General features: G+C 41.8%; 1 protein-coding gene across 2 annotated transcripts; it reads left to right on the top strand.

The window, feature by feature from the left end:
* Positions 1-255: 255 nt before the first annotated feature.
* On the top strand, positions 256-24,491 carry Msl2 (MSL complex subunit 2). 2 transcript variants are annotated; one of them, XM_052187533.1, is made up of 2 exons: positions 256-348; positions 21,130-24,491. In XM_052187533.1, exon 2 carries the CDS (start codon positions 21,210-21,212, stop codon positions 22,719-22,721), a length of 1,512 nt encoding a protein of 503 aa, XP_052043493.1. In that variant the 5' UTR covers positions 256-348; positions 21,130-21,209; the 3' UTR covers positions 22,722-24,491. The 2 variants fall into 2 exon arrangements, with proteins under 2 accessions (XP_052043493.1, XP_052043492.1); XM_052187532.1 differs by lacking the exon at positions 256-348 and adding an exon at positions 1,210-1,436.

Genomic DNA, 24,491 nt, shown 5'->3' with positions numbered 1-24,491 from the left:
GCGGTCAAAGCGCACGCGTAAGGGCGAAAGGCGGTAGGGTCGGGTGGGGGCTTGTGCATGCGCAGTAGGGCCGGCAGCCCGGGGAGGGTGTGGAGGGGGCTTTTAGAGGAGAAGCAGGGGAAAAGGGAAGCAGAAGGAAAGGAAGGGCGGGGGGGATGGGGGTGAGAGCGCGCTCTGCGCATGCGTACAAGGGTTAGCGACGACGGCGGCGGGGGAGTCTCGGGGATGACAGTGTCTTTGCCCGTTGGGGTAACGGTCGTCGTTACCGGCCGGGCCTGACGCGACGCACCATCCACCACGGCCGGAGTAGCCCCGGCCCAACCGAGCTAGAGCGGCGCGAGAATAAGGGTGAGGGCGGCCAGGCGCGAGGGAGGGGCCTGCAGCGGGCCTCGTCGTGCGCGCTGGGTGGCGGCGGCGGCCTGGCGGGGTGAACTCGCTTAAACCGCGGCCGGGCAGGCGGCGGTGGCCGTGGCAGTCGCGCTTGGAGCAGTCGTCCGTGCTGTGCCGAAAAGATGGCCGGGCTGTGAGGGGGCGGCGCTTGCGCTGGTGACCCCAAGTGTGCGGCTGAGGAGCGAGGGGCGCCGCCGCTGCCTGCCGGGCCTGTTCCCCGCCCCCTCCCGCCGCCGGGCCCCGCGCGCACTTCCTCCGGGGCCTCCCTTTCGGGCGGGGGCCTCCCGCCCGCCGCGCCAGGCGCAGCGTGGGCCCCGCGTCCGGCATGGCGAGAACGGCAGCGGCGCGCTCCCGCCGCAGCAGCAACCTCCGCCGCCGCGGCTGCTGGCACTAGACCCGGGGAAGTCGACGCCTGCGCCGTAGTCCTCGTCGTCCCGCTGCCTCCGCGCCGGCGCTGCGATGGAGTAAGCGCCCCTCCGTCCGGAGAGAAGCGTGCCCCGCCTGGACCCCACCGGGCCCGCTCCCTGGGCTCCAGCTCCACCCGGAGGTGCCTCCGCGGCCGGACATGCTGCTCGAGCGCAGGCCGCCCGCCGAGCCGCGGGGCTAGACCGATCCTGTCCGGAGACACCCAGTCGCGACCGTGTCGGACGAACTCGATCGCTGATTTCTCTGTCTCTCTTCGGTCTGCAAGTCTCAGGGACGGAGGAGGGGCGTCAAGACCCCATGTGTGGGAGGATTGCTTCAGCTTCACAAACTTGCACGGATTTTGGTTGCTGCTTTGGCCAGTGGTTCTGCTCAGATTTCTTCCGAATTGTTGCAAATTCGCCTTTGTTCCCTGGCTGCTTACAAACTTGGATCCGGAATTTCTTTTCCACCGGGGGCCCTTGGTGTCGAAGTGTCTGCAATGAACCCGGTGAATGCTACTGCTCTCTACATTTCCGCGAGCCGCCTAGTGCTCAACTACGACCCCGGAGACCCCAAGGCGTTTACAGAGATTAACAGGCTCTTGCCTTACTTCCGACAGTCCCTCTCGTGCTGTGTTTGCGGTGAGACGCTTCTTTATTGTTCCCCTTTCCCTGCCTGTTTTCTAAAGTGTCTTTGGCTGTAGTAACGTGAACGGTTGGCCGGCCCGGTAGTTCGTTTTAAGTGGTGGTTCTGTGCAGTAGTATACGGTCGTTAGTTTTGAAACTCGCCTAGGGACTTTTGCCCGGCGTTTCAGAAAGGCCGAGAGCCTTTTCCAGCCACCTTTGTACGGAGGCTTTAACGTTCAAAACGGTTTTATTTCGCCCTGACCCATTTTTCTGGTGTTTTATTTTTTTAAATGTATTTTAAAAAATTCTTCGACGGCTTCACACGTATAGCGGTGATGTCTTAAATGGGGTTGGAATGCCAGCAGCGTGCTGACTTTTTCTTTTTTTTAAACCTCTGCTGCAGGAACTGATTGAATATCATTGTCATTAAGTGTGGCCAAACATTGTTAAGGCATATGCTCTGCACCCCCTAAATTGGTGTTTTGCAGAGGGTGGATGGTATAATCTTGATGCACCTCCAGCCAGAGACTTCAGTGCCCCAGGTTCTGCAACAGATCGTTTGAAGGTTAGCACTGACCTAATGAAGCTGATGGTACTTTTAGTTGGTGAGATTTTTTACAGATTAGGTTTTCTGTAGTTTTAATGTCAGGTGGCTTGGCAGAGTTGCATTGTTTATTTACTTGCTTATTTAAGGCAGGTTCCTACTATGTAGCTTAGGCCGACTTCGAACTAGTGGTCTTCGTGTGTCTGTTGAATGCCGGTATTTCAGGCATGCATAGCCATGTCTCGTTTCAGAGGATTATTTTTAGATTTTTTTTCCCCCAAAGGGTATTAGCCCCTGTCGGTTACAATACTTGTGAGTCTTACGAGATGGTGAAAATCTTGTCTAGTTGGAAAGTGTTTAAAGGGTGATCACTCGTGTTAACTGGGAACATAAAGGATTTGACACTCAGAAAACCAGAACGATTATCTTCTGTCCTCCTTGAGATGATATAAATCTTCCACCTTTTAGAAGATGAGATGTTTAATATGGATGAGAAAGCATCAAGGCAGGCAGGGACTGATGATGTGTTCCACTTACTGCACTGTTGGAGCTGTGTTAACCCAGACATTCTGCTCAGTCAGAATTTAGACATTGAGGCAGTGGCTGAACCATAGAAATGGTATTCAAGGTTCAGCCATCATTTTTTGTATAGCTCAGGGCAGGGCATTTGAGGGGTGCCAAAAGGGTGGAGATTGGGTTTTTCCTGGTTAGGTACTTCATTTCATAAGCGTTTAAGCAACCAACTGATTAAGCACCGCCTTGACGACTAACAGACACAGTACTTTTACAGGGAAGCAGTCGCTTAGAGCAGATGACTTAACCGCGCGTCCTGGAGTGTAAAGTGAGGGCTTAGGGCCAGGTGCAGAGTTAGTTTGCTTTCAGTGTGCTGTTCTCTCTTACAGTCTCACTTTTAATTTTTTGGTGGCGCTGGTCTTCAAACTCAGGGCCTATTGAAGAGCTCTCTGCCTCTGAGTTTACTTATAGAGCATCTGAGATTGAGGTTCTGGTGTGGACCCAACTTCTCCCTGACACGCCTCCCCCTTTGTTTTAGAGGAGGATCAGTAGGTTTGTGGCCTGGTAAAGTGGGGGAAAGACAGGTCAGTCAGGTAATGGCCATATTATTCCGCAGACAGCTATACTTAGTAAAGGCATTGTCAGCTAGCACTTGAAAATATGTTACTCTCTACCAGATGGGCAAGTCTTAGCTCTGCTAGAAAGTGGTGATTTTGGATGGTGATTGGGAGCTTGGAACTTCAAAACCTTATTTTTTGCATCGCTGAGTGGGGAAGCCCAGGACTTTCATCCTGCTGCTAACTATATTCCTTTTTAAAATTTTTCTGAGACATGTCTCACTACATATACTAGACTGGCTTCAAATTGGTGAAGCTCCTCCCTCAGCCCTATGAGTGCAAGGATTCTTGGTGAGTTCTACCAAGACAGGTGGGATTTTAAATTATTCAGAGGTGGTTTAACTAAACATGGCCTTAATAATTTAAACATGGATTAAAAATGAGACACATTAAATATAAAGCTACATTAAAAAGATTATTATGTGTTTGGCTGTGTGTGTGTATGCTGTGCGCACTGTGCCTGAGGAGGTCAGAAAAGAGTTGTATCCCCTGGGAATGGAGTTACTATTATGAGCTGCCATGTAGGTGCTGGTAGTCAAACCCTGGTCCTCTGGAAGAACAGTTTGTGCTCCTAACTGCCGAACCATCTCACCAGCCCTGAAGTTACACATAAAAAGCCCATTTAATACTCAGTCTTGGCAACACAACTGAGTTTATTACTGTTTTAACTTAGTGATTATTCTCTTTGGTTCATGCCTCCTTTTGTATTATGGAAAAGATTTGTGGGTTTTACTTACAATTGGGTGGCCTTTAATGACATTTTGATAATAGAGATGTTGGTCTAAGTTTTTCCCCAGTACCCCACAAGTCCATGATTATCAAGAGAAAGAGATATCATTTTTATTAGCTCTAGCACTGCTTATGTTTGTATAGTACAAAGCAGGTACAATCCTATGCTTTCTTTTTTTTTTTTAAGGTAAAAAACAAGCTCATTAATAATATTCATGTGCATTTTTATTTCAGGAGAATAATAAATATGTAAAAATTAAGTTTAATTCTATTTTGGTGCAGTAAATAGGATGTTGTATTTGTGGTCAATTTTCCATAGTCAAATAGATGTTTTTATTTTGTTTTACCTTTTTAAGCATGTTCTTTGTATTTTTCTTCCTTACATTTCTTCCCTACCTTCCGAGGCTTGGACATGGGACCTTGTGCATATCATATACATGTGTAGTTGACCAGCTGCCCTTGAACTAGTGACCTTCCTTCCTCAGCCTTGTTAATACTTGGCAACTACAGTCCTGCACCAGTAGGGCCTGGCTTCCCTAAAGTTTCTTTTGCCTTAAGATAATGCTCATATTCTGTAAAGGTCCCAAAACTCAATTTGCTGCCTTCTGTGAATGTTCCTTGCTCACCCTAGCAAAAAGTTCTTTGTCTTCGAAATCTCTGTAACCTTTTGTTCTACTTGTTATGCTATCTTATAGTTCCTTTCAACTCACTTTCTATAGTTCTCTTAGTTTTCTGGTGTATATAAGTCTCTAGGGAAAATACTGGTTGTTGTACATTTTGTGTTGCTCCTTTTACTCTTTTCTGCTCAATGAGGGAAAGAAGGAAGGGAGAGAGGGAGGGGAAAAGCCCTATGCTCTGCAGGTAGATTCTGTAGGTGGAGTCATGCTCTGCTTTTCTACTTGTCTTAGGGCACCATGACCATGTTTCTTTTAAAAAGGGAAACATTTAGTTGGGCCTGACTTACAGGTTCAGAGGTTTAGCACATGAGTGTCATAGCAGGAAGCATGGTGGCCTGGCAAACAGATGTGGTGCTGGAGGAGGAGCTGGGGCTCTGTATTTGGATCTGCGGGTACTAAGAAGGAAGAGGGGGCGGGGCGGGGCGGGGCGGGGAGGGAGGACAGACAGACACACACACACACACACACACACACACACACACACACACACACACACACACGGCCTAGCTTGAGCTTCTAAAACCTCAAAAACCTTCTGCTCCAACAAGGCCACACCTACTCCAACAAGGCCTCAAAGTCTTTATTCTTTCAAAATATTCCACTCCCTATGAACCTGTGGGGTCCATTTCTAATCAAACCATTGTAATACTGAACACAAATTGCTTTAAAATTTGCTTGTTTCCTTTATCTGTTTTTTCTTAAATTTAGTTATTTGTGGGCTTATTACTTTTTTAAATTTGTTTTTTATTTTATGTGTATGTGCCTGAGTGTGCATATGTGCCCCAGGAGCTTGCAGGAACCCTAGGAGGTCACAAGAGGGCCTTAGATCCTGTGGAACTGGAGTTACAGTTTGTGCTGGGAACTTAATTCCAGTTCCTTGTTAAAGTAGCAGGAGCTTGTTTGTTTGGTTTCTCTGTGTAGGTAGCCCTAGCTATCCTGGAACTGGATTTGTAGACCAGGCTGGCCTGCCTCTGCCTTCCAACACCGCTAGTAGCAGGCGCTTTTAACTGGATAGCTATCTCTTCAGCTCCTATGGTGGGCTTTCCTCTTTTTAATTTGAGAGAGGGTCTCACTAGCCCTGGCTGGTCTGGAACTAGCACTGTGTAGTTGAGGCTGGCCTCTCTCGACAGTCTGTCTGCCTCTACCTCCAGAGTGTTGGGGTTAAATGCAGTGCTCTACTATGCTTAGCTGTAGTGGCTTAAAAAAAAATCAAAAAAATTTAATTTTATTTTATGTGTGTTAATGTTTTAACTGCACTTGTGTGTGTGTGTGTGTGTGTGTGTGTGTGTGTGTGTGTACCTAATATATGCTCTTAGAGTCCAGAAGGAGTTGCCAGATGTCTTGCAACTGAAGTTAACAGATGGTTATGAGCTGCCATATGAGTGTTATCTGCTTAGTTTTTTTCTCTAGCCCTGTCTTGAAACTTTTTAAATTTACAGGAACAGATCTACTGAAAGTCTGGGACTGGCACATGTGTGCGATATCCACTTAAAAAGGGTTTTTGTTTTTTGAGATTTTACTATTTTTTTTGTATGTGTGTGTCACTAGTATGTATGCTAGTGTATATATGTATGTATATCTATATTGTGTGCATGCAGTGTCTGTTGAGGGCACAAGATAGTGTTGGATCTTTTGGAACTGGAGTAAGGGACAATTGAGAGCTGCCATGTGGATGGTGGGACTTGAACCTGGTTCCTCTGTAAGGAAAACAGAAAACAGATTTGTTTTTTGAAGTGTTAATTAACAATGTCACTGTTTCTTTTTCAGTTACTTTGTATATTTAAAGAGTCTGACATTTCTAATGAATGAGAGCTGCAGAGAATTGCTGTTCTTTCCAGATCGCAGGGAATGGCTGGAACAGTAACTGAGTACTGTTTTGTTTTAAGATTTATTTATTTATTTTATTTAAATGAGTACACCTTCACTCTCTTCAGACACACCCGAAGAGGGCATCAGATCCCATTACAGATGGTAATGAGCCACCTTGTGGTTGCTGGGAGTTCAACTCAGGACCTAGGGAAGAGCAGTCGCTGCTCTTAACTGCTGAGCCATCTCTCCAGCCCCTGAGTAGTTTTTTTTTTTTTCTTTTTTTTTTTTTTGATTTGGGTTTTTTTTTTCCGAGACAGGGTTTCTCTGTGTAGCCCCGGCTGTCCTGGAACTCACTCTGTAGACCAGGCTGGCCTCAAACTCAAATCCACCTGCCTCTGCCTCCCAGAGGGCTGGGATTACAGGCGTGCGCCACCACTGCCCGGCTCCCTGAGTAGTTTTTAAGTGTCAGTTCTAAGTCTTATTTTTAATGTTAGCTTGGCATTATCACATAGTTGGGTTTCTTTTGTTGATCTGAGAATTGATACACTTGCTGTATGGATTTAAGGTTTTTGTAAACTTGTCGGTCTTCAAGTGGTATACATTTGATAAATAGTCAGATTAGACTGTTAGAACTTGAAGTTATTGTGGGAGATATTTGTAGTCCTATAAAATAATATGGTCAGATTTGTACTTTGGAATACAAATACTGTCCTCGTACTTTAATGAGTCTAGAAACAAAGTGGTTTGGGCTTGCCTTTTAGGAATTATGATTCTTAATAAAAAGACAGGGCCTGGATTGGAGGTTAATATTTTCCACTGACATAGTATGGACATAGTAACCAGTATTGTTTGTTTGCTGTTTTGTATGTTAAGGACTTTAAAATATATTGACTTTAAAAAATGTGTATTAATGGGCTGGAGAGATGGCTTAGTAGTTAAGAGCACTGGTTGCTCTTCTATAGGTCCTGAGTTCAGTTCCCACCAGCCACTTGGTGGCTCACAATCTACATTTAAAGAAGGGGATCTGATATCCTTTTCTGTCATACAGATATACATGCAAACAGAACACTCATGTGCATAGATAAATAAATCTTTAAAAGTTTTATTAGTGTGAATGCAAGATGTGTATGAGCATGTTTGGGTATGGAATTGGCAGACAGCTTTCTGGAGTTGTCTCTCTTCATCTTTATGTGGGTCTGGGGGATTGAACTTTAAGTTGCCAACTTTATATGCAATTGTTAGTAACTGTTGAGCCATCTTGATATCCCTGAATTCTTGCCATGTCTTCTTAGTCCTACCTATTATATGGTGCTGTGACAGGGGTGGGTGACTCCCTGATGGGCGGAGTCTTATTGGTTTAATCACCACTGTACCACTGTGTCTGACTGCTATCAAAAGTATTTGATGAATGGCTGAGTGCTTGCATTACTGAAAAGAAACCTTTCTTGAATTATGAACATAGGAAACTGAGCTTTGAGAATGTAAAATCTCTGTGAAAAGTAAACATGTTTAATATGCTTACTAGCTTTATGAAGGATGACTTTGATTTTGCTTATTTTTCCATTATTGGTGAAAGCCATGGTGGATTCACACTGGATTGTTAGTAGAGGAGTGATGACGGTGGTCTGTTTCAGGTCTGGAGTTTTGGTTCTCTTTGGGCAGAAATACTTTGCTTTGTGCAAGAGCAAACTAATTTGTAAATACCAGGGGACTTATGATGTGTGTGTTGAACATAAAACCATGAGTGGCTTATTTTATATTCTTTTTTCTTTTAGAGAGAAGCTAAATTAAAGGCCATCTGAGTAATTTGTTGTATATGTATTATTTGTTTTTAAATTTTAGCTTGCAGAGTCTTTTTTTTTTTCTTTAAAGATTTATGTATTATATGTAAGTACAATGTAGCTGTCTTCAGACACTCCAGAAGAGGGCGTTACCAATAGTTGTGAGCCACCATGTAGTTGCTAGATTTCAGCTCAGGATCTTGGAAAGTGCTTTTAATAGCTGAGCCATCCCTTCAGCCCCACACAGTCTTTTTTTTTTTTTTTTTTTTTAAGATTTGTTTATTTTATGTATATGAGTTCACACCAGAAGAGGTCATTGGATCCCATTACAGATAGTTGTGAGCTACCTTGTGGTGGTTGGGAATTGAACTCAGGACCACTGGAAGACCAGTCAGTGTTCTTAACCACTGAGCCATCTCTCCAGCTCTCAGTGTTAAGAAATGAATTTTTTCTTTTCTTTCTTTCTTTTCTTTTTTTTTTTTTTTTTGGTTTTTTGCATTTGGTTTTTTCGAGACAGGGTTTCTCTGTGTAGCCCTGGCTGTCCTGGAACTCACTCTGTAGACCAGGCTGGCCTCGAACTCAGAAATCCACCTGCCTCCCAGAGTGCTGGGATTAAAGGCGGGCGCCACCACCGCCCAGCAAAATGATTTTTCTTAAACATGAGTCCTTTTTATAATTAGTGTTATTCTCTTTGAGTCTGGTAGCACATGACTTTAATACCGGTTTTTGGGAGGTAAAAACAGAAGGACTCAGCATTGGAGACTAGCCTAGGCTACATAGCCTCAGTGCAGTCTTTAGAGTCTGGTAGAAGGCTTACTTACTTAGCATGTACACCCCTGGGTTTGATTCTCTAGCATCACTAAAAGGAAATGAAATCAATAAATACACACACACACACAGAGGAACCTTGTTGTCTGCCTCTCCAGCCCTGAGATTATAGGTGGGTCCAGCTTTTTATTTGGGTTCTGAAGAATAAACTCAGGTCATCATGTTTGCACACCAAGTACTTTACTGACTGACCCATCTCCTCAGTTCTACTTTGCTTTTATAAAACAAATTTTAAACATCTATTTTGTATATGTGTTTATGTGAACACTTATGATTCTCTCAACCATGTAGGTCCCAGGGAATCAAACTCAGGTTTTCAGGCTTGGCAGCAGAGTGTCTTTACCCGCTCTGTGGGTACTCTTGACTGTGCTGTGTGTGTGCTTAGTATAAATGGATCATATTATTTATCTTTTTTGTGTCTGGCTTATTTACTTGGCATTATGTCCTTAGGCTTCTCCATGTTATATCATGTAACATAATTTCCATTATAAGGCTGGGGAATAATTCTGTTGTATACATGTATTCTTGTTTTCCATTCTTCCATAGATGGGCATTTGGGTTTTTCTGCCTCTTGGCTATTTCAGTGTTATTGTGAACAAGGGGTATATAAATACCTCAAGTATTACATCACTCCTATTTGTAGTTGTACTTTGCACAATTTCAGTTACCTGTTGTAGGTACCTGAGGTCTGCGACACCATGCAAAGCAATGTATAGGTCCGTTGCCCAGGCAACGGCTGCCATCTACCCAGAATTCCATAGCCCACCTTTACCTGTAATTACGTCACCACCGCTATATAACCTAGCAGCGCTCCTTTCCTCTCTCTCTTTCCTTCCCTTCTCACTCCCTTTCCCGCCGGCTACCCCTCCCTTCTTAAATAAAGTCCACATGGAACCATTTGGTCTAGCGTGCCTCATTGCGGTTCCCGGCTCCACCGCGGTCTGCGGCCCGGCGCCCGGGGTGCGCGCGTGTGGGCTGGCCAGCGGCAGCAGCCACAGAAGTCAACGCAGAAACCAACCGCTGCGGAAAACAACACCTGTAGTCAATCAGCCTAAAAATATCAAAGGAAAATTCTGAAAAAACTAATTTATAAACATTAAGTTGGTCCTTGTTCTGTCCTACTCTTTCTCCTATTCTGGATAAACCTTTTGTATACTTTGTATATGCTTTATGTGTATACTTTGTATATGCTATCCACCCTATTGTATTTAGTGGTCTCAAGATTTCTTACACTGTGGTGCTTGTGTTCAGATGATCCTTATCTTACTTAAATGATTATAGAGTGACTAGCAATTTGGAGGTTTTTGTTTTTTTTTTTAAATTTGATTTGGTTTTTTTGAGACAGGGTTTCTCTGTGTAGCCCTGTCTGTCCTGGAACTCACTCTGTAGACCAGGCTGGCCTCGAACTCAGAAATCCGCCTGCCTCTGCCTCCCAGTGTGTTGGGATTAAAGGCATGTGCCCCCCCCCCCCCCCCCCCCCCCCCCCCCCCCGCGCAATTTGGAGTTTTCTAAGAAAAGCATTAGAAAGATTTCCTTTATGTGAAAAGGCGAAAGCTTTCAACTTAAAGTTGAGAGAGAGAGAGGGTTCTTTAATTTTTTTAAAGTTGTTTATTCATTTTTGAGCCAAATCTCACTTTGTAGCCCTGGCTGGCCTGGAAGTTGCTGTGTACAGACCAGGCTAGCCTAGAACTCGCAGAGCTGCCTCTCTTGCTTCCTGAGAGCTGGGGCTAAAGCATAAGTCACTGTGTACTACTAACCCGGAGCCAAATGTCCAGGACTTTATGGACACTAAATGGATACGTATTCTCCCTCTGGATATAGAGTGTTAGAGACACACAGAGGGAGAGAGAATGCATGACTGCACATTGGTATACTTTCTGTTATGGTATGTCACAGTTTCTGTTATGGTATGTCACAGTTGCTGGTACGTATTTCTAGGAAAAAATTGGGTTCAGTGTACTGTACTGTTTTTCAGGCATGTATTAAGGATCTTGGAACATAGGCTTCACGAATAAGATTCTAATGTGAGACTCTAATGTGAGGTTGATTTATCTTCTCCCACGCCCCTCCCCAGGCAGGGTAGTGCTGTATAGCTCTGGTTGTCCTGATTGCTGGGAGTAAAGATGTGCACCACCATCACCCACATCTAATGTGTTTTTATGATGTATTTTTATTTCTCTCCTTTTTGTCTCTGTGTTGTATATATGCATGTGTGCACACTGTGCATGGGAAGGTACCCAAGGAGGCCAGAAAAGGGAGTCAGATTTCCTAGAGCTGGAGTTACAGGTTGTGTGCCACTTGAAGTGGGTGCTGGGAACCAACCAGTCATCTGGGAAGAGCAGGAAGCACTGTTAATTGTGAGCCTTCTTTTAGTCCACGTCTCCCGGATTCTGCCCCCAGCAAGAATTTTTTATCTAGGAAATTAGCTGAATAATTCCTTTGAAGTAAAACATGCCTGGTGTAGAAATTTGGGATCCTGGCCATATATAATACAGAAATCTAGGATTAGAAGAGACCAGATGGATGATTCCATCTGATGCATTTCTGAATCTTCTTCATAGTCATTTGTTGGTATGGGCTGTCTTCTTATTATCATTGAGTTTCAGTGCCTATATATTTAGGGAAATACCAGGTTATTTTCTCTTGGTGAGAAACCTTTGGTTAAAATTTGCCCTTCGACTGTTGGCCAGAAGATATTGTCTTTTCTGAGACAGAAAGCATCTTTGAGTAACTGCTATAGCAGCTTAGTGAGGATTTTTGTGTCCAGAGTACTATCAAGTATGGCTGCATGAGACTATCTGGACAAAGCATTCAATTTTTTTGTTTTATTGTAAGATGAAGTTTATTAGAACTGAAATTTGAAGCTCACCCTGCTTTTGCATGTTTGTAATTCCAGCTCTTTAGGAGGTTGAGGCAGGAGAGATCAAGTTTGAGGCCATCTTGGCTATATATGAGATACTATGAAAAGAGACAGAACCCAGAAATCTGTTCAGGTGTGGTGATGTGTGTTTTAGAGCCAACTGCTGCTTGGAAAGATGACACAGAGAGAGGTCACTTGAACCCAAAAGGTTAGGACTACCCTAGGCAGTAAAGTGAGAACTCTGTCTTAAAGACAAAACAGAAATTTGTTTATGAGTTTGGCTTTTTTTTCTTTGTTTGTTTTTGTTATTTTTGGTTTTTTCGAGACAGGGTTTCTCTGTATAGCCCTGGCTGTCCTGGAACTCACTCTGCAGACCAGGCTGGCCTCGAACTCAGAGATCCGCCTGCCTCTGCCTCCCAGAGTGCTGGGATTATAGGTGTGCGCCACCACCGACTGTCGAGTTTGGCATTCTTATTGGTTAAAGTAATGTTTCATTGGTCATTACTTCAACATATGTAGTTCATATAAAAACCAGCATTGTAAGAGCCTTCTGGAAAGTATTTAGGCCATGCAACAGTAGCATTTTGTCATTAAAGCACCATTGGATGGAATCTGAGGGGCACCCTACTTGATTGTGGGAGTATGTCCTCCTTGTTTGTCCTTAGTCATACTCAGACTCTGTTACCACACCATACCACACCCACAACCCCCTTGACTGACCTTGTGAGTAGTTGGGTTTGTAATCCAGAAGAATGAAAAGTGTCCTCTTGACACGAGATCCATAACATTTCTAATGTTGGAACTTGAACGATTTTGTGAAACCTCATTACTTGGGTAAGCAGAAGAATTGCTTATTTATTGATCTGTTGTCAGAGAACACCTTTTTTTTTTTTTTTTCATTGTCACAGCAGTTGGCTAATGGTGTTCAGATTCTCTCTGTACTTTTACTGATTTCCTTTGATTTCCCTAGTTACTGAGCATTGAAATCAGTTACTAGTGCTTTCTGATTGTCTTCAGAGTGTTAACTGTTTTTTGAAGCTCTGTTACTAGGTATATTAAGCACTTTTGAACATAGTCTTTCCTCCCCTAGTGTTATTTTTTATTCTGTTGTCTTTCATGTTTGAATTTGTTGCTCGAGATAGGTTTTTCTGTTCATTGTGTCATGATTTTATGTTTTGTATATGTGGTGAGTTTGAGTAGATGCTAGATACTATATGACCTTTTTGGTAAAATTTTACATTGCTTTTGTCAATTTCAGCAACTTCTGAGTTCTCTCTCTCTCTCTCTCTCTCTCTCTCTCTCTCTCTCTCAGTATATCTATATATCTATATCTATATATCTACATCTATATCTATATATCATCTTACTTATACCTGTATCTTGAAGTGTATTCTCCAGTGTGTAGTTCCTTGAAATGTTTTGGGTCTTGCATGGAGTTATTTAGTCCATTGATTTGCTTTTTGTGTAGGTGAGCTAAAGCTTAATTCTACCTATAGCTTAATTCTGGTTACCTAGTTTCCCTGGTCCATTTGTTGAAGCATTTTTACTAGTGCATAAATCTGGTACCTTGGTAAAAACCCTCAGGTGTCTTGTTGCTTCTGAGGGCTCTGCTCTGCTGCACGGTATTGTGACCTGTCTGTCAGTTCTGTGTTGTTCTGCTCCTTCTGCTCTGTAGTATAATTTGAACTCAAGTACAGTGATATCTCCAGTGTTCCTCTGACTAGTTGAGGCCTTTTGTATTTCTCTATGACTTTTACAGTTTTTAAAATAATTTTGTGAAGAATGCCATTGGGATTTTGATGAGAATTAAAATGAATTTCTACATGTTTTCGGTAATAACACCTTAAAAATGTCTTAAGAGACACAGGTCCTGAGTTCAATTCCCAGCAACCACATGGTGGCTCACAACCATCCGTAAAGAGATCTGATGCCCTCTTCTGGTGTGTCTGAAGACAGCTACAGTGTACTTACATATAATAAATAAATCTTTAAAGAAAAAAAAGAAAATGGTGGAGTAGTACACAAGTGTTCTAACTACAAACACAATAAAGCCCATTTGTTATTAAGATAAAAGATATCTGGGAGTCTTCTTTAGTTCTTGCTAGAATATTAAATGAAGCATGACTTGTTTATGAATTTCTTGAGGACTTGAGTAGTCATATATTATCCATGTAATTATCTGTGGTGTTGGGTTTTTTCATATATTAATTGCTTGTGGAGATTTACCTTATAAATTATTGACTTAACCACCTTGAGTACCAGAATGTATTTTGTCATAGTTTTAGTTAAACTCTGTGGTTTGATATTCAGATGTTAGTAAATAACTTGGCTTCAGTAACAAGCAAAATTGTAGTGGTAAACTGTTCTTTTTTGCCAAACTGGCATATGTGTGGTCATCTCCAGTCTCTCAATACAGCTGTACCTAGTTATTTAAAGTGATGCTATATAGTGAACTTAAAGATAATTACTGGGCTCTGGAGAGATGGCTCAGTGGCTAAGAGCACTGACTGCTCTTCCAGAGGTCCTGAGTTCAATTCCCAGCAACCAGTGGTGGCTCATAACCATTTGTAATGAGGTCAGATGCCCTTTTCTGGTGTGTCTGAAGATAGCAACAATGTACTCATATACATAAAATAAATAAAAAAATTAAAAAAGATAATTACTTGGAGCTGAATGAAGTTAGTATACAGGAGGCAGAAACTTGAGGATAGCTTCAAGTAAAAGATCTGCCACATCTCAGGAGGAAAAAAAAAACAGCATCAAACATGCGCGCGCACGTACACACACACACACACACACACACACACACAACCCAAGCAAAATTACCTTGAGATTTTTTGTTGTTGCTTTGTAGAGTCCACCTATTGGAGTCCCCAGGTTGGTCAGGTGATCAAAATACTCCAGTTATCAATCTTAGTGACTGTCATCTTCTTTCCTTTAAATTAAAACTCATAGTGTTCTGTTAATACTATAATTGTGTTAGATGCTATAAAGAAACTAGGTGACAGGGTTGTGATAGCTGAAGGGGTTAATGCTATTCTGAACATCTCTGCTTGAGTATTTCATTGGAGATCTAATAACTTCTAAAAAAAACTTAGTTTTATTATTAGGGTTTTTTATTGTTGTTTTTTTTGTTTTTTGTTTTGTTTTTGTTTTGTTTTGTTATTTTTGGTTTTTTTTTTTTTTTTTTTTTTGGTTTTTTTGAAGACAGGGTTTCTCTGTGTAGCCCTGGCTGCCCTGAAACTCACTCTTGTAGACCAAGCTGGCCTCGAACTCAGAAATCCGCCTGCCTCTGCCTCCCAAGTGCTGGGATTGAAGGTGTGCGCCACCACTGCTCGGCCTTACTATTAGTTTTTATTTAGTGTTTTGAGGCATTTATTTGCCTTGTGGTAAACCATTAGAATAAACTGAATGGGTATAAGTTTCACAGATTCCAAGTGCTGCTTACTCAGAAATTTAAAAACAAAACTGGCCTTGAGAATGTCAAGAGTAAAATTATATTTTAGATGGATTCTCTGGTCTCATTTCTTTAGTTGAGTTTATTTTTTGAGGTAGGGTTTCTCTCTGTGTAGCCCTCGTTGGTTGTTTTGGAACTGTATGTGTACCAGGCTGGCTTCAACTCAGATGTGTCTGCCACTGCATCTGGAGTTTTGGATTAAAGATAATCTGCTGGTATGCTTGACTTGAGGTTTTTTATTTTGGGCTTTTTTGGGTTAGGGTTTCTCTACCTAGCCCTGGCTGGCCTGGAACTCTATGTAGATTAGGGTGGCTTCAAACTCCGTCTGCCTCTGCTTCCCAAGTGCTGGGATCAAAGGTGTGCACCATCATACCCAGCCTAATTTTATTTAATTTCAATTTTATTGGCAACTATGTGTGATAGGAATGCATGTGTGTGCACATGTGTACACATGTATTCAGATTTCTGTGTTTATGCATATGAAGGTCAGATTGCTCTTTATATATTAAGGCAGGTGTTGCTATTTGCAGAGCTTGCCAGTTCTAGCTAGCTAGTGTCTCCTGGGGAGACCCTTGTCTTCTGTAATGCTGGCCATTAGGCTCACCTTGCTCTTGTTTTATTTGGGAACCTGCACTTTGAAATTTATTTTGACCAGAGTCATCTCCTTGGTCTTCATTCTTTTTCTTTTTTTTTCTTTTTCTTTCTTTTTTTTTTTTTGGATTTGGTTTTTTCAAGACAGGGTTTCTCTGTATAGCTTTGGCTGTCCTGGAACTCACTCGGTAGACCATGCTGGCCTTGAACTCAGAAATCTGCCTGCCTCTGCCTCCCAGAGTGCTGGGATTATAGGCGTGCGCCACCACCACCCGGCGGCTTCTTTATTTTTTATATAGTAGCTCCATAGTTATATATTTTGCCTCTTGAAACACCTTTAAAGAGGTTTCGACTTCAATATGCCTGCAAAAAACTGTATTAAGTACAGTTTTGTTAGAATGAAAATAAACTTGTAAAGATGACTACTTTAATTGTTGAAGAACAGTTAATTGTTCTTATTTGCTCTACTACATGGGATCTTTTTATTGTGTGGTTACTTTTTTCTTAGTGGTTCTTTATGCGTTTTTATCAAGATGATATTCCAGGCTAGAGAAACCTGAATTTGGTTTTCAGTGGTCACATTGGGCTGTTCCTAACCCCCTGTAACTCCAGGTTTAGGGAATCTGATGCCCTCTTGACCACGGTGAACTCCTGCACAAGGTTTTTCTTTGTAGCCCTGGCTGTTCTGGAACTCTCTTAGTAGACCAGGCTGACTTTGAATGTAGAGATTCACCTGCCTCTGTCTTCAGAGTGCTGGGAGTAAAACTGCACCACTGTAGTCTGGCTGGAAAAAAAAATCCTTTTAAAGAAGGAAGATCTCGTTATTGTTTGGAAACTCTCTACTTCTTTAATTAAATAATGGAGTATAGTTTTGGTTCTGTAATTCAAAGTTAAAACAAAAAAGGTCAGAAAACACTTTCTTTACCCTTTAAAAATGATTTTATTTCATGTACATTGGTGTTTTGCCTGCATGTATCTCTGTGCGAGGGTGTTGGATGCTCTGGAACTGGAATAATAGACAGTTGTGAGCTCTCATGTGCGTGTTGGGAATTGATCTTAGGTGCTCAATAATTGTTGAGCCATCTCTCCAACCCCAGACAATACTTTTTTTTTTTTTTTTGGAATTTGGTTTTTTCTTTTGTTTTTTTGTTTGTTTGTTTGTTTTGTTTTTTTTTGTTTTGTTTTGTTTTGTTTTGTTGAGACAGGGTTTCTCTGTGTAGCCCTGGCTGTCCTGGAACTCACTCTGGAGACCAGGCTGGCCTCGAACTCAGAAATCCGCCTGGCAGGGAGGCATGGTGCTGGAGAAGTAGCTAATAGCTGCATCCTAATCCATGGGTGGAGAGAGGGAGGGGGAAAGAGAGACAGACAGAGACAGACAGACATTGGGCTTAGGTTGGACTTTTGAAACCTCAAAGCCACCCCCAGTGACATAACTTCCTCCAACAAGGCCCACCTCCTAGTCCTTCTCAAGTTGAGCTATTCCCTAATGACTAAGCATTCAAATCCATGGGGGTCATTTTTTCCTCAAACCAAATGCTCATATGAACCATTTCAGATTAGCTTTAGAAATTGGGATTATAAAGAATCTAGGTAGGACTCTGTAGCTCCAGTTTCTGAGCCCTAGCCAGCCTGCCCCTTACTTACTTGTTGAGAGTCCATCCTTTTCCTTGGGTTTTTTTTCCTGCTGCAGTCACTGACACTGTCTGCTTCTCTCTCCCCTGTAACAGCCTCTCATCTTATAGTTGATTATTCATTCTGTCTGTGGTTCACTTTAAGTAATCAAGTTATTTTTTTATAATCAGTGTGGAACTACGCTAACATTCTGTCAGTGATTGCTCCAGATTTAGTAGCAGAAGCAGAGATGGTGTTGGATAAGCAAGAAGAACCTAGATTAAGGGGCTAGAAATGCAGCTCAGCTGGTAAAGAGTGCTTGCTTAGCTAAGTATGTGAAACTTTGAGTTTGATTCTCCAGCGCTTTTTAAGGCAGGCATAGGGGCACATACCTGCAATCCTAATACTTGAGAGGTGGGCACAAGAAAATCTGAAATTTTATGCTTTTAGCATATGAGTTTGGAGATAGCCTCTTGGAGATGAGGAGGGAGGACATGGATGAAAACACTAGGTTGGGAGTTTTATAGACTCAGCTTTTAATTTTTTATTGCTAGAACCTGGCTGTGTACTGTATGAAAATCCATTTTGATTAAAATGAGACTACAGGAACAAGTGATTTTCAAGGTCAGTCAGTCATAAGCCTAATGTTTTATGATTCTGTCATTCTTATATTAGGTGCCAGCTTATTGCCAACTGTTATACAAAGTCTAAAAAACAATTCTGTCCTTTGAGTAAGGCCTAATGAGCAGAGGGAATGTAATGCAGTCACTGCTCTAAGAGGAAGCACTGAGGGTAAAGGGGCGAGAGAGGACCTCTGCTGTGGAGGCCATATTTGAGTTGAAGGGAAAACATTGAAGGAGGCATGCAAACAAAGTAAACCGTGGCTATTTCCTGCGGGCTAGTGTGGGTGTGGATGGCATTAGTGTGTCCGCATTTGGGCAGGAATGAAGGCAGTTGGAAGGCTTTCAAAGGATAAGCCTGTAGTTAGGTTTATATTTTAGAACAATAACTCATCGGCAGAATAGCAGATGAGTTAATTGGATTGGGTGAAGTTGAGGCAAGGGGATAAGTGAGAAAACATTTAGACTCCAGAGAGAACTGACAAGGGATTTGAACTGTTAGTGCAGTAGTCAAATGGATAGGATTTGGGATACAAATTGGAATAGAACTTGGAATAGAAATGGATGGTGGATGGGCAGATTTTAGACTGGGAAGAGGCCCTGATAGGCAGTGGAATGGAGATGAACAGTCTGGGTGGCTTTATTCTTTTCTTTTCTTTTTTCTTCTCTTCTCTTCTTTTTTTCTTCTCTTCTCTTCCTCTTCCTCTTCCTCTTCCTCTTCTCTTCTCTTTTCTTTTCTTCTCTTTCTTTCTGATTTGGTTTTTTTCGAGACAGGGTTTCTCTGTATAGCCCTGGCTGTCCTGGAACTCACTCTGTAGACCAGGCTGGCCTCGAACTCAGAAATCTGCCTGCCTCTGCCTCCCAAGTGCTGGGATTAAGCCACCACTGCCCACCTTGGGTCTTGAATTTATAGGCTGCACATTCCAGGGAAGCTGTGAGCAAGGACCCTAGCTCTTGGTACTTCATGTCTCTCTATAATGCAGCTCAGGTTGTCTTGATACTCGTGCTTCTGCCCTCCAAGTGCTGAGATTACAAAAGTGTGTGTGTGTGTGTGTGTGTGTGTGTGTGTGAGAGAGAGAGAGAGAGAGAGAGAGAGAGACCTGTATATTAGTATTTCTAAATACTAATTTTCCTCCTAAATATTTAAAATATCTTCTTGGTGCTGTTTTTTAAGTAGGAGTGTTGGGAAATAAAAATGACTGAGAGTTCATTGGTAATGTATAGAAACACACAAAGTGTTATGCAGTGTTTTATTGTGGCCTTCCTAATCCCAGTGGCACTCAAGAGTTTTTGCTCTTGTGTATGGCTTTCTTGGAATTATATATACATTCTAGATAAAGATATGGGAGTATCTAACATCTGAACATCTAACATCAATCTGAATACGTAGGCTCCCTCGACTCTGCTCACCCCCCCCCCCCCAAGGACCTCAAGTGTATTTTTGCTGTAGGTTAAAGAAGTTATTTTTAGTTTGCTGGAGATGTAGGTTATAAACTGAAAGGTTTGGGCTGTATGTTGTTGGATTTATCTTTATCTGTTAGTGATTGTTGTGTATTGTTTTCTTGATGGCTTTTGTCATTATTTTCTTGTATATGGCCTTAGTACCAGGGGGCTTAATTTTTTTGTCTCGAGATTTTTGGTGTTATTTAAATATTAAAAATGAAGGTGTCAGGGAAATGGCTGAGTGGATCAAGTGCTTCTTCTTATGTAGGCATGAATGGAGGTGCCTGTCTAACCCAGCACTGGTAGGGTGGAGATAGGCTGATGACCCAAATCTACCTACCCTTCTGTTGTTTATATTTATAGCTCATTTATAATTTGATAGCTGTCTCGGGTTGGAGACCATTTTTACCATGTGTGTGTTTGTGTGGTATGTGCACACATGTGTGCAGATCATGTGTGTGCAGAGGCTATAGGAGAGGACTTCATATGTCCTGTTCTATTACCATGCTTATTCTGTTATTGAAATGTAGACTCTCACTGAACGTGGAGCTGGGAGTCAATGAGCTCCTCCCCACACTTATACCCACTGCTGCTAAAGTTACATGAGTGTGCCACTACAACCAGTTTTTTAATGTGGTTTCTGGGGATTGGAATGCATCTCTTCATACTTTTGCTGTACATGTTGTTAGCCAGTGCCATTACCAGCTGAGCCAACTACCCAGCCCCACTTTCACTTTCATAATCTGTTGCTGTACTGAGGATACCTATGATTTATAATTTTAAGTTCTTTTGAGTTCTGGCATCCAGTATTACTTCCATTTTTCTTTATTGTACAGATTACACATCTTTATTGTAATAAAGAATTATGTCAGTGTTTTAGAAGGAAGTTAACTTGAAAAAGAATCTATTGAGCCAGGCATGGTGGTACACAAATCTCTCCTACCAACCCTGACCTTGTTCTCTTGAGTCGGGGTTTCTATATAGTCCTTGACTGCCCTAGAATTCACTATGTAGACTATGCTGTCCTTGAACTTAGATTCACCCTCCTCTGCCTCCTGAGTGCTGGGACTGAAGATGTGCACCACTGTGTCTGGCTCACATTCTCCTCATTTTATTTTGTTCTTAGCTTCAGTCCTTGTGGGAGATTTTTAATTGAATAAAACTCCTTTTCTTTCGATGAATGAGCCCTTACTCATTGTAGTTTATATTTTGATCTTATGGCTTATATTTATTATTACTGGTTGAAATTACATTTGTACCGATTCTGTTCAGTATGTTGTCTATTCTTCTGTTGTATTCGTTTGGGGCCTCAGGGGTTTTAAGCCCACACTTCACCACCACACTTTACCTCCTGATAACTTTTGGAGAGAAGATCATAAGAAGGTTGGTGCTAACATTTTGTGGGCAAGACCAAAATCCAGGAAGACTGTGATTTGAGATAATGGAATGGAGACTATGTTACAGAAATGAAGTAAGATATTGGCTATTTCTCCAGTTATCTCTGTATACCCTCCCCTCCAGTATAGTGAGTTTAACCAATTTCAGTTTAAGAGATTAATATCTGAACTCCATTATATGAAACTATATTAGTTTTGCTAAAATCTGTGCTTTCCTCCTCCTCCCCTTAGGACATTTGCTTCAGGATCCTATTGCACCCACCAACTCCACCTGCCAACACTATGTCTGCAAAACTTGTAAAGGCAAGAAAATGATGATGAAACCTTCATGTAGCTGGTGCAAAGACTATGAGCAGTTTGAGGAAAACAAGCAGTTAAGCATCCTAGTGAATTGCTACAAGAAACTGTGTGAATATATAACCCAGACGACACTGGCACGGGATATAATAGAAGCAGTTGACTGTTCGTCTGATATTTTGGCTTTGCTTAATGACGGATCATTGTTTTGTGAGGAGACAGAGAAACCTTCAGATTCATCCTTCACTCTGTGTTTGACACATTCCCCTTTACCTTCAACTTCAGAACCCACAGCTGATCCTCAAGCTAGCTTGTCTCCAATGTCTGAGAGCACTCTCAGCATTGCCATTGGCAGTTCTGTTATCAATGGTTTACCTACTTACAATGGGCTTTCAATAGATAGATTTGGTATAAATATCCCTTCACCTGAACATCCAAATACAATTGACGTGTGTAATACTGTTGATATAAAAACTGAGGATCTGTCTGACAGCCTGCCACCTGTCTGTGACACGGTAGCCACTGACTTATGCTCCACAGGTATTGATATCTGTAGTTTCAGTGAAGATATAAAACCTGGTGACTCTCTTTTGCTGAGTGTCGAAGAAGTACTCCGCAGCTTAGAAACTGTTTCGAATACAGAAGTTTGCTGTTCTAATTTGCAGCCAAACTTGGAAGCCACTGTATCCAATGGACCTTTTTTGCAGCTTTCTTCCCAGTCTCTTAGCCATAATGTTTTCATGTCTACCAGCCCTGCACTTCATGGGTTATCATGTACAGCAGCAACTCCGAAGGTAGCAAAGTTGAATCGAAAACGATCCAGATCTGAAAGTGACAGTGAGAAAGTTCAGCCACTTCCAATTTCTACCATTATCCGAGGCCCAACACTGGGGGCATCTGCTCCTGTGACTGTGAAGCGGGAAAGCAAAATCTCTCTTCAACCTATAGCAACTGTTCCCAATGGAGGCACGACACCCAAGATCAGCAAGACTGTACTTTTATCTACTAAAAGCATGAAAAAGAGTCATGAACATGGATCCAAGAAATCCCACTCTAAATCCAAGCCAGGTATTCTTAAAAAAGACAAAACAGTAAAGGAAAAGATTCCTAGTCATCATTTTATGCCAGGAAGCCCCACCAAGACTGTGTACAAAAAACCCCAGGAAAAGAAAGGATGTAAATGCGGGCGTGCTACTCAGAATCCAAGTGTTCTTACTTGCCGCGGCCAGCGCTGCCCCTGCTACTCTAACCGGAAAGCCTGCTTAGATTGTATTTGTCGTGGCTGCCAAAACTCCTATATGGCCAATGGGGAGAAAAAGCTGGAGGCATTTGCGGTGCCAGAAAAGGCCTTGGAGCAGACCAGGCTCACTTTGGGCATTAATGTGACTAGCATTGCTGTGCGTAACGCAAGTACCAGCACCAGTGTAATTAATGTCACAGGGTCCCCCGTAACGACATTTTTAGCTGCCAGTACACATGATGATAAAAGTTTGGATGAAGCTATAGATATGAGATTCGACTGTTAAATCAGTGGGTCTTTAAACCTACCCCTTGGTAGGAAATAGCTACAGTTTTACGGCAGCTATGGTTCTGTTGGTTTAACTTGCCGGAGCTCCTGCATATAGATCACTTGTATCAAGTGTTTTCATTGCTAAGTTATATGTGTTAGTGTCGGGGAAATAGTTTGCAGATAATGGAGGAGTAACCCTACAACTATATGTTCTTAGTTCTTACAGAACCTCATAGTTTGAGAACAAATGCTGATGCAACTGATTTATACAAAATGAACTTTGGCAAGGAAATAACAATAACCTCATTGTTTATGGTCATGCTTTGTGCATAATCAAAGTTGATGATTAAATGTAAGGAAGTGGTATCTAGTCAGTCCATAAAGATTGTGCTAATTTTTTTGTGGAAAAGTAGCCATTAGTTTTAGCAGGAGACTTTGTGCTGCCTTCAGATGCTGCATTGATATTTCTCCTGTTGAAAAGCTGATGTGTCCAGCCCAACCTTTGTGCTGACATAATACCATTTCTGATCATGAAAATTGGCTACTGGCATGTATGTAGCAGTTTTTAAATCAGCAGTATTATGAAAGAAAATTTCCCCCTCATTAGAATGTTTAAGAAATCTGTCTTTTAAAAAAGTGAACAAATAAATTCTGTCAGACCACAAATGTTAAGCTGTTTATGCTTTAAATTTTTATGAGTTCAGCCTTCTTTCTAGTTATCTGATTCACTTCTATGGAAAATCCTAAGTCCTTTCACTTTGAGCAATGTTCTATTTGGTAAATAAAGTGAAGAGCTGTTTTATTCTGAATATAATTGAATTTATATAGTTCATGACAGAATTTTTAAAAAACATAAAAAGAATTTAAAAATTGGGTTTTATTTAAAGGAATTTTGGAATAATGCCCCAGATGTGCCCAGATTTATGCATTATACTTATTGCCATTGACAACTTCTTTATTTATCTCCTATTTGCCACAGGCTTTACCTTGAATATGCTCCTTTTTTTTCCTTTTCTTTCTTTCTTTCTTTCTTTTTTTTTTTTTTTTTTAGGGTGCTGTTCAAAATGAAGGCTTCTTTATCAAGGCCTTAATAAAAAATGCCTTTAATGAAGCCTGTGCATTTAGGTGGGTCTAAAGCTCGGAGGATTTTCTTTAGAATGCTCTTTTGCATGTAAAGCACAAACTTTCAGTTTTAATGACTTCTTCCTATTAACTTTATGGGGAAGATAAACATTCTGTTGACGGGAAGTCTAGTCAGTTGCTTGAAAGAGCACAGCCCAAGTTAAACAAGGACTGACTAGGGGGAGAGAGAACCTTGTGATTTCCAAGAGTTGCTGCTTTGGCAGTGCTTATTTTAAGACAAATACTGCTAGGGAAGTTCCAGTTTCTACTGCGCTCACCATCCAGTGAGATCTGATGTGTTGAAGTTGTTTTGATTTGGCACACAGCATGTTCAATGATGGTTACTCGCCTCATAAAGACATGGAGAAGAATCCTTTGGACACAGAGCAGATGACACCTCCTGTTTTGTAGTGTATCCTGGTGTCATTGTCTGTGGATGTGGTCAGGTAGTTGTTTTGTTGTTGTCATTGGGCTTTTTAAAAAAACAAAAAAAAACAAAAAAACAAAAAAAATTTTTGGTCTCTTTTGGTGGGGCGGGGGTGGGCTAAAGCCATAGGAAGAAAAATGTGATGTATGTGTCCAGTATGTACGATTTTGTTTTTGTTTTGCAAGAAGAGTTGAACTATTTTTGATAACAAGAGTAAATGGTGGAAAATGCTTCTTA

Source organism: Apodemus sylvaticus, chromosome 7 (assembly GCF_947179515.1).
Source record: "Apodemus sylvaticus chromosome 7, mApoSyl1.1, whole genome shotgun sequence".
NCBI classification, from domain to species: domain Eukaryota; kingdom Metazoa; phylum Chordata; class Mammalia; order Rodentia; family Muridae; genus Apodemus; species Apodemus sylvaticus.
The sequence above is the reverse complement of the archived record's forward strand: the minus strand, read 5'-3'. Positions and strand labels throughout refer to the sequence as shown.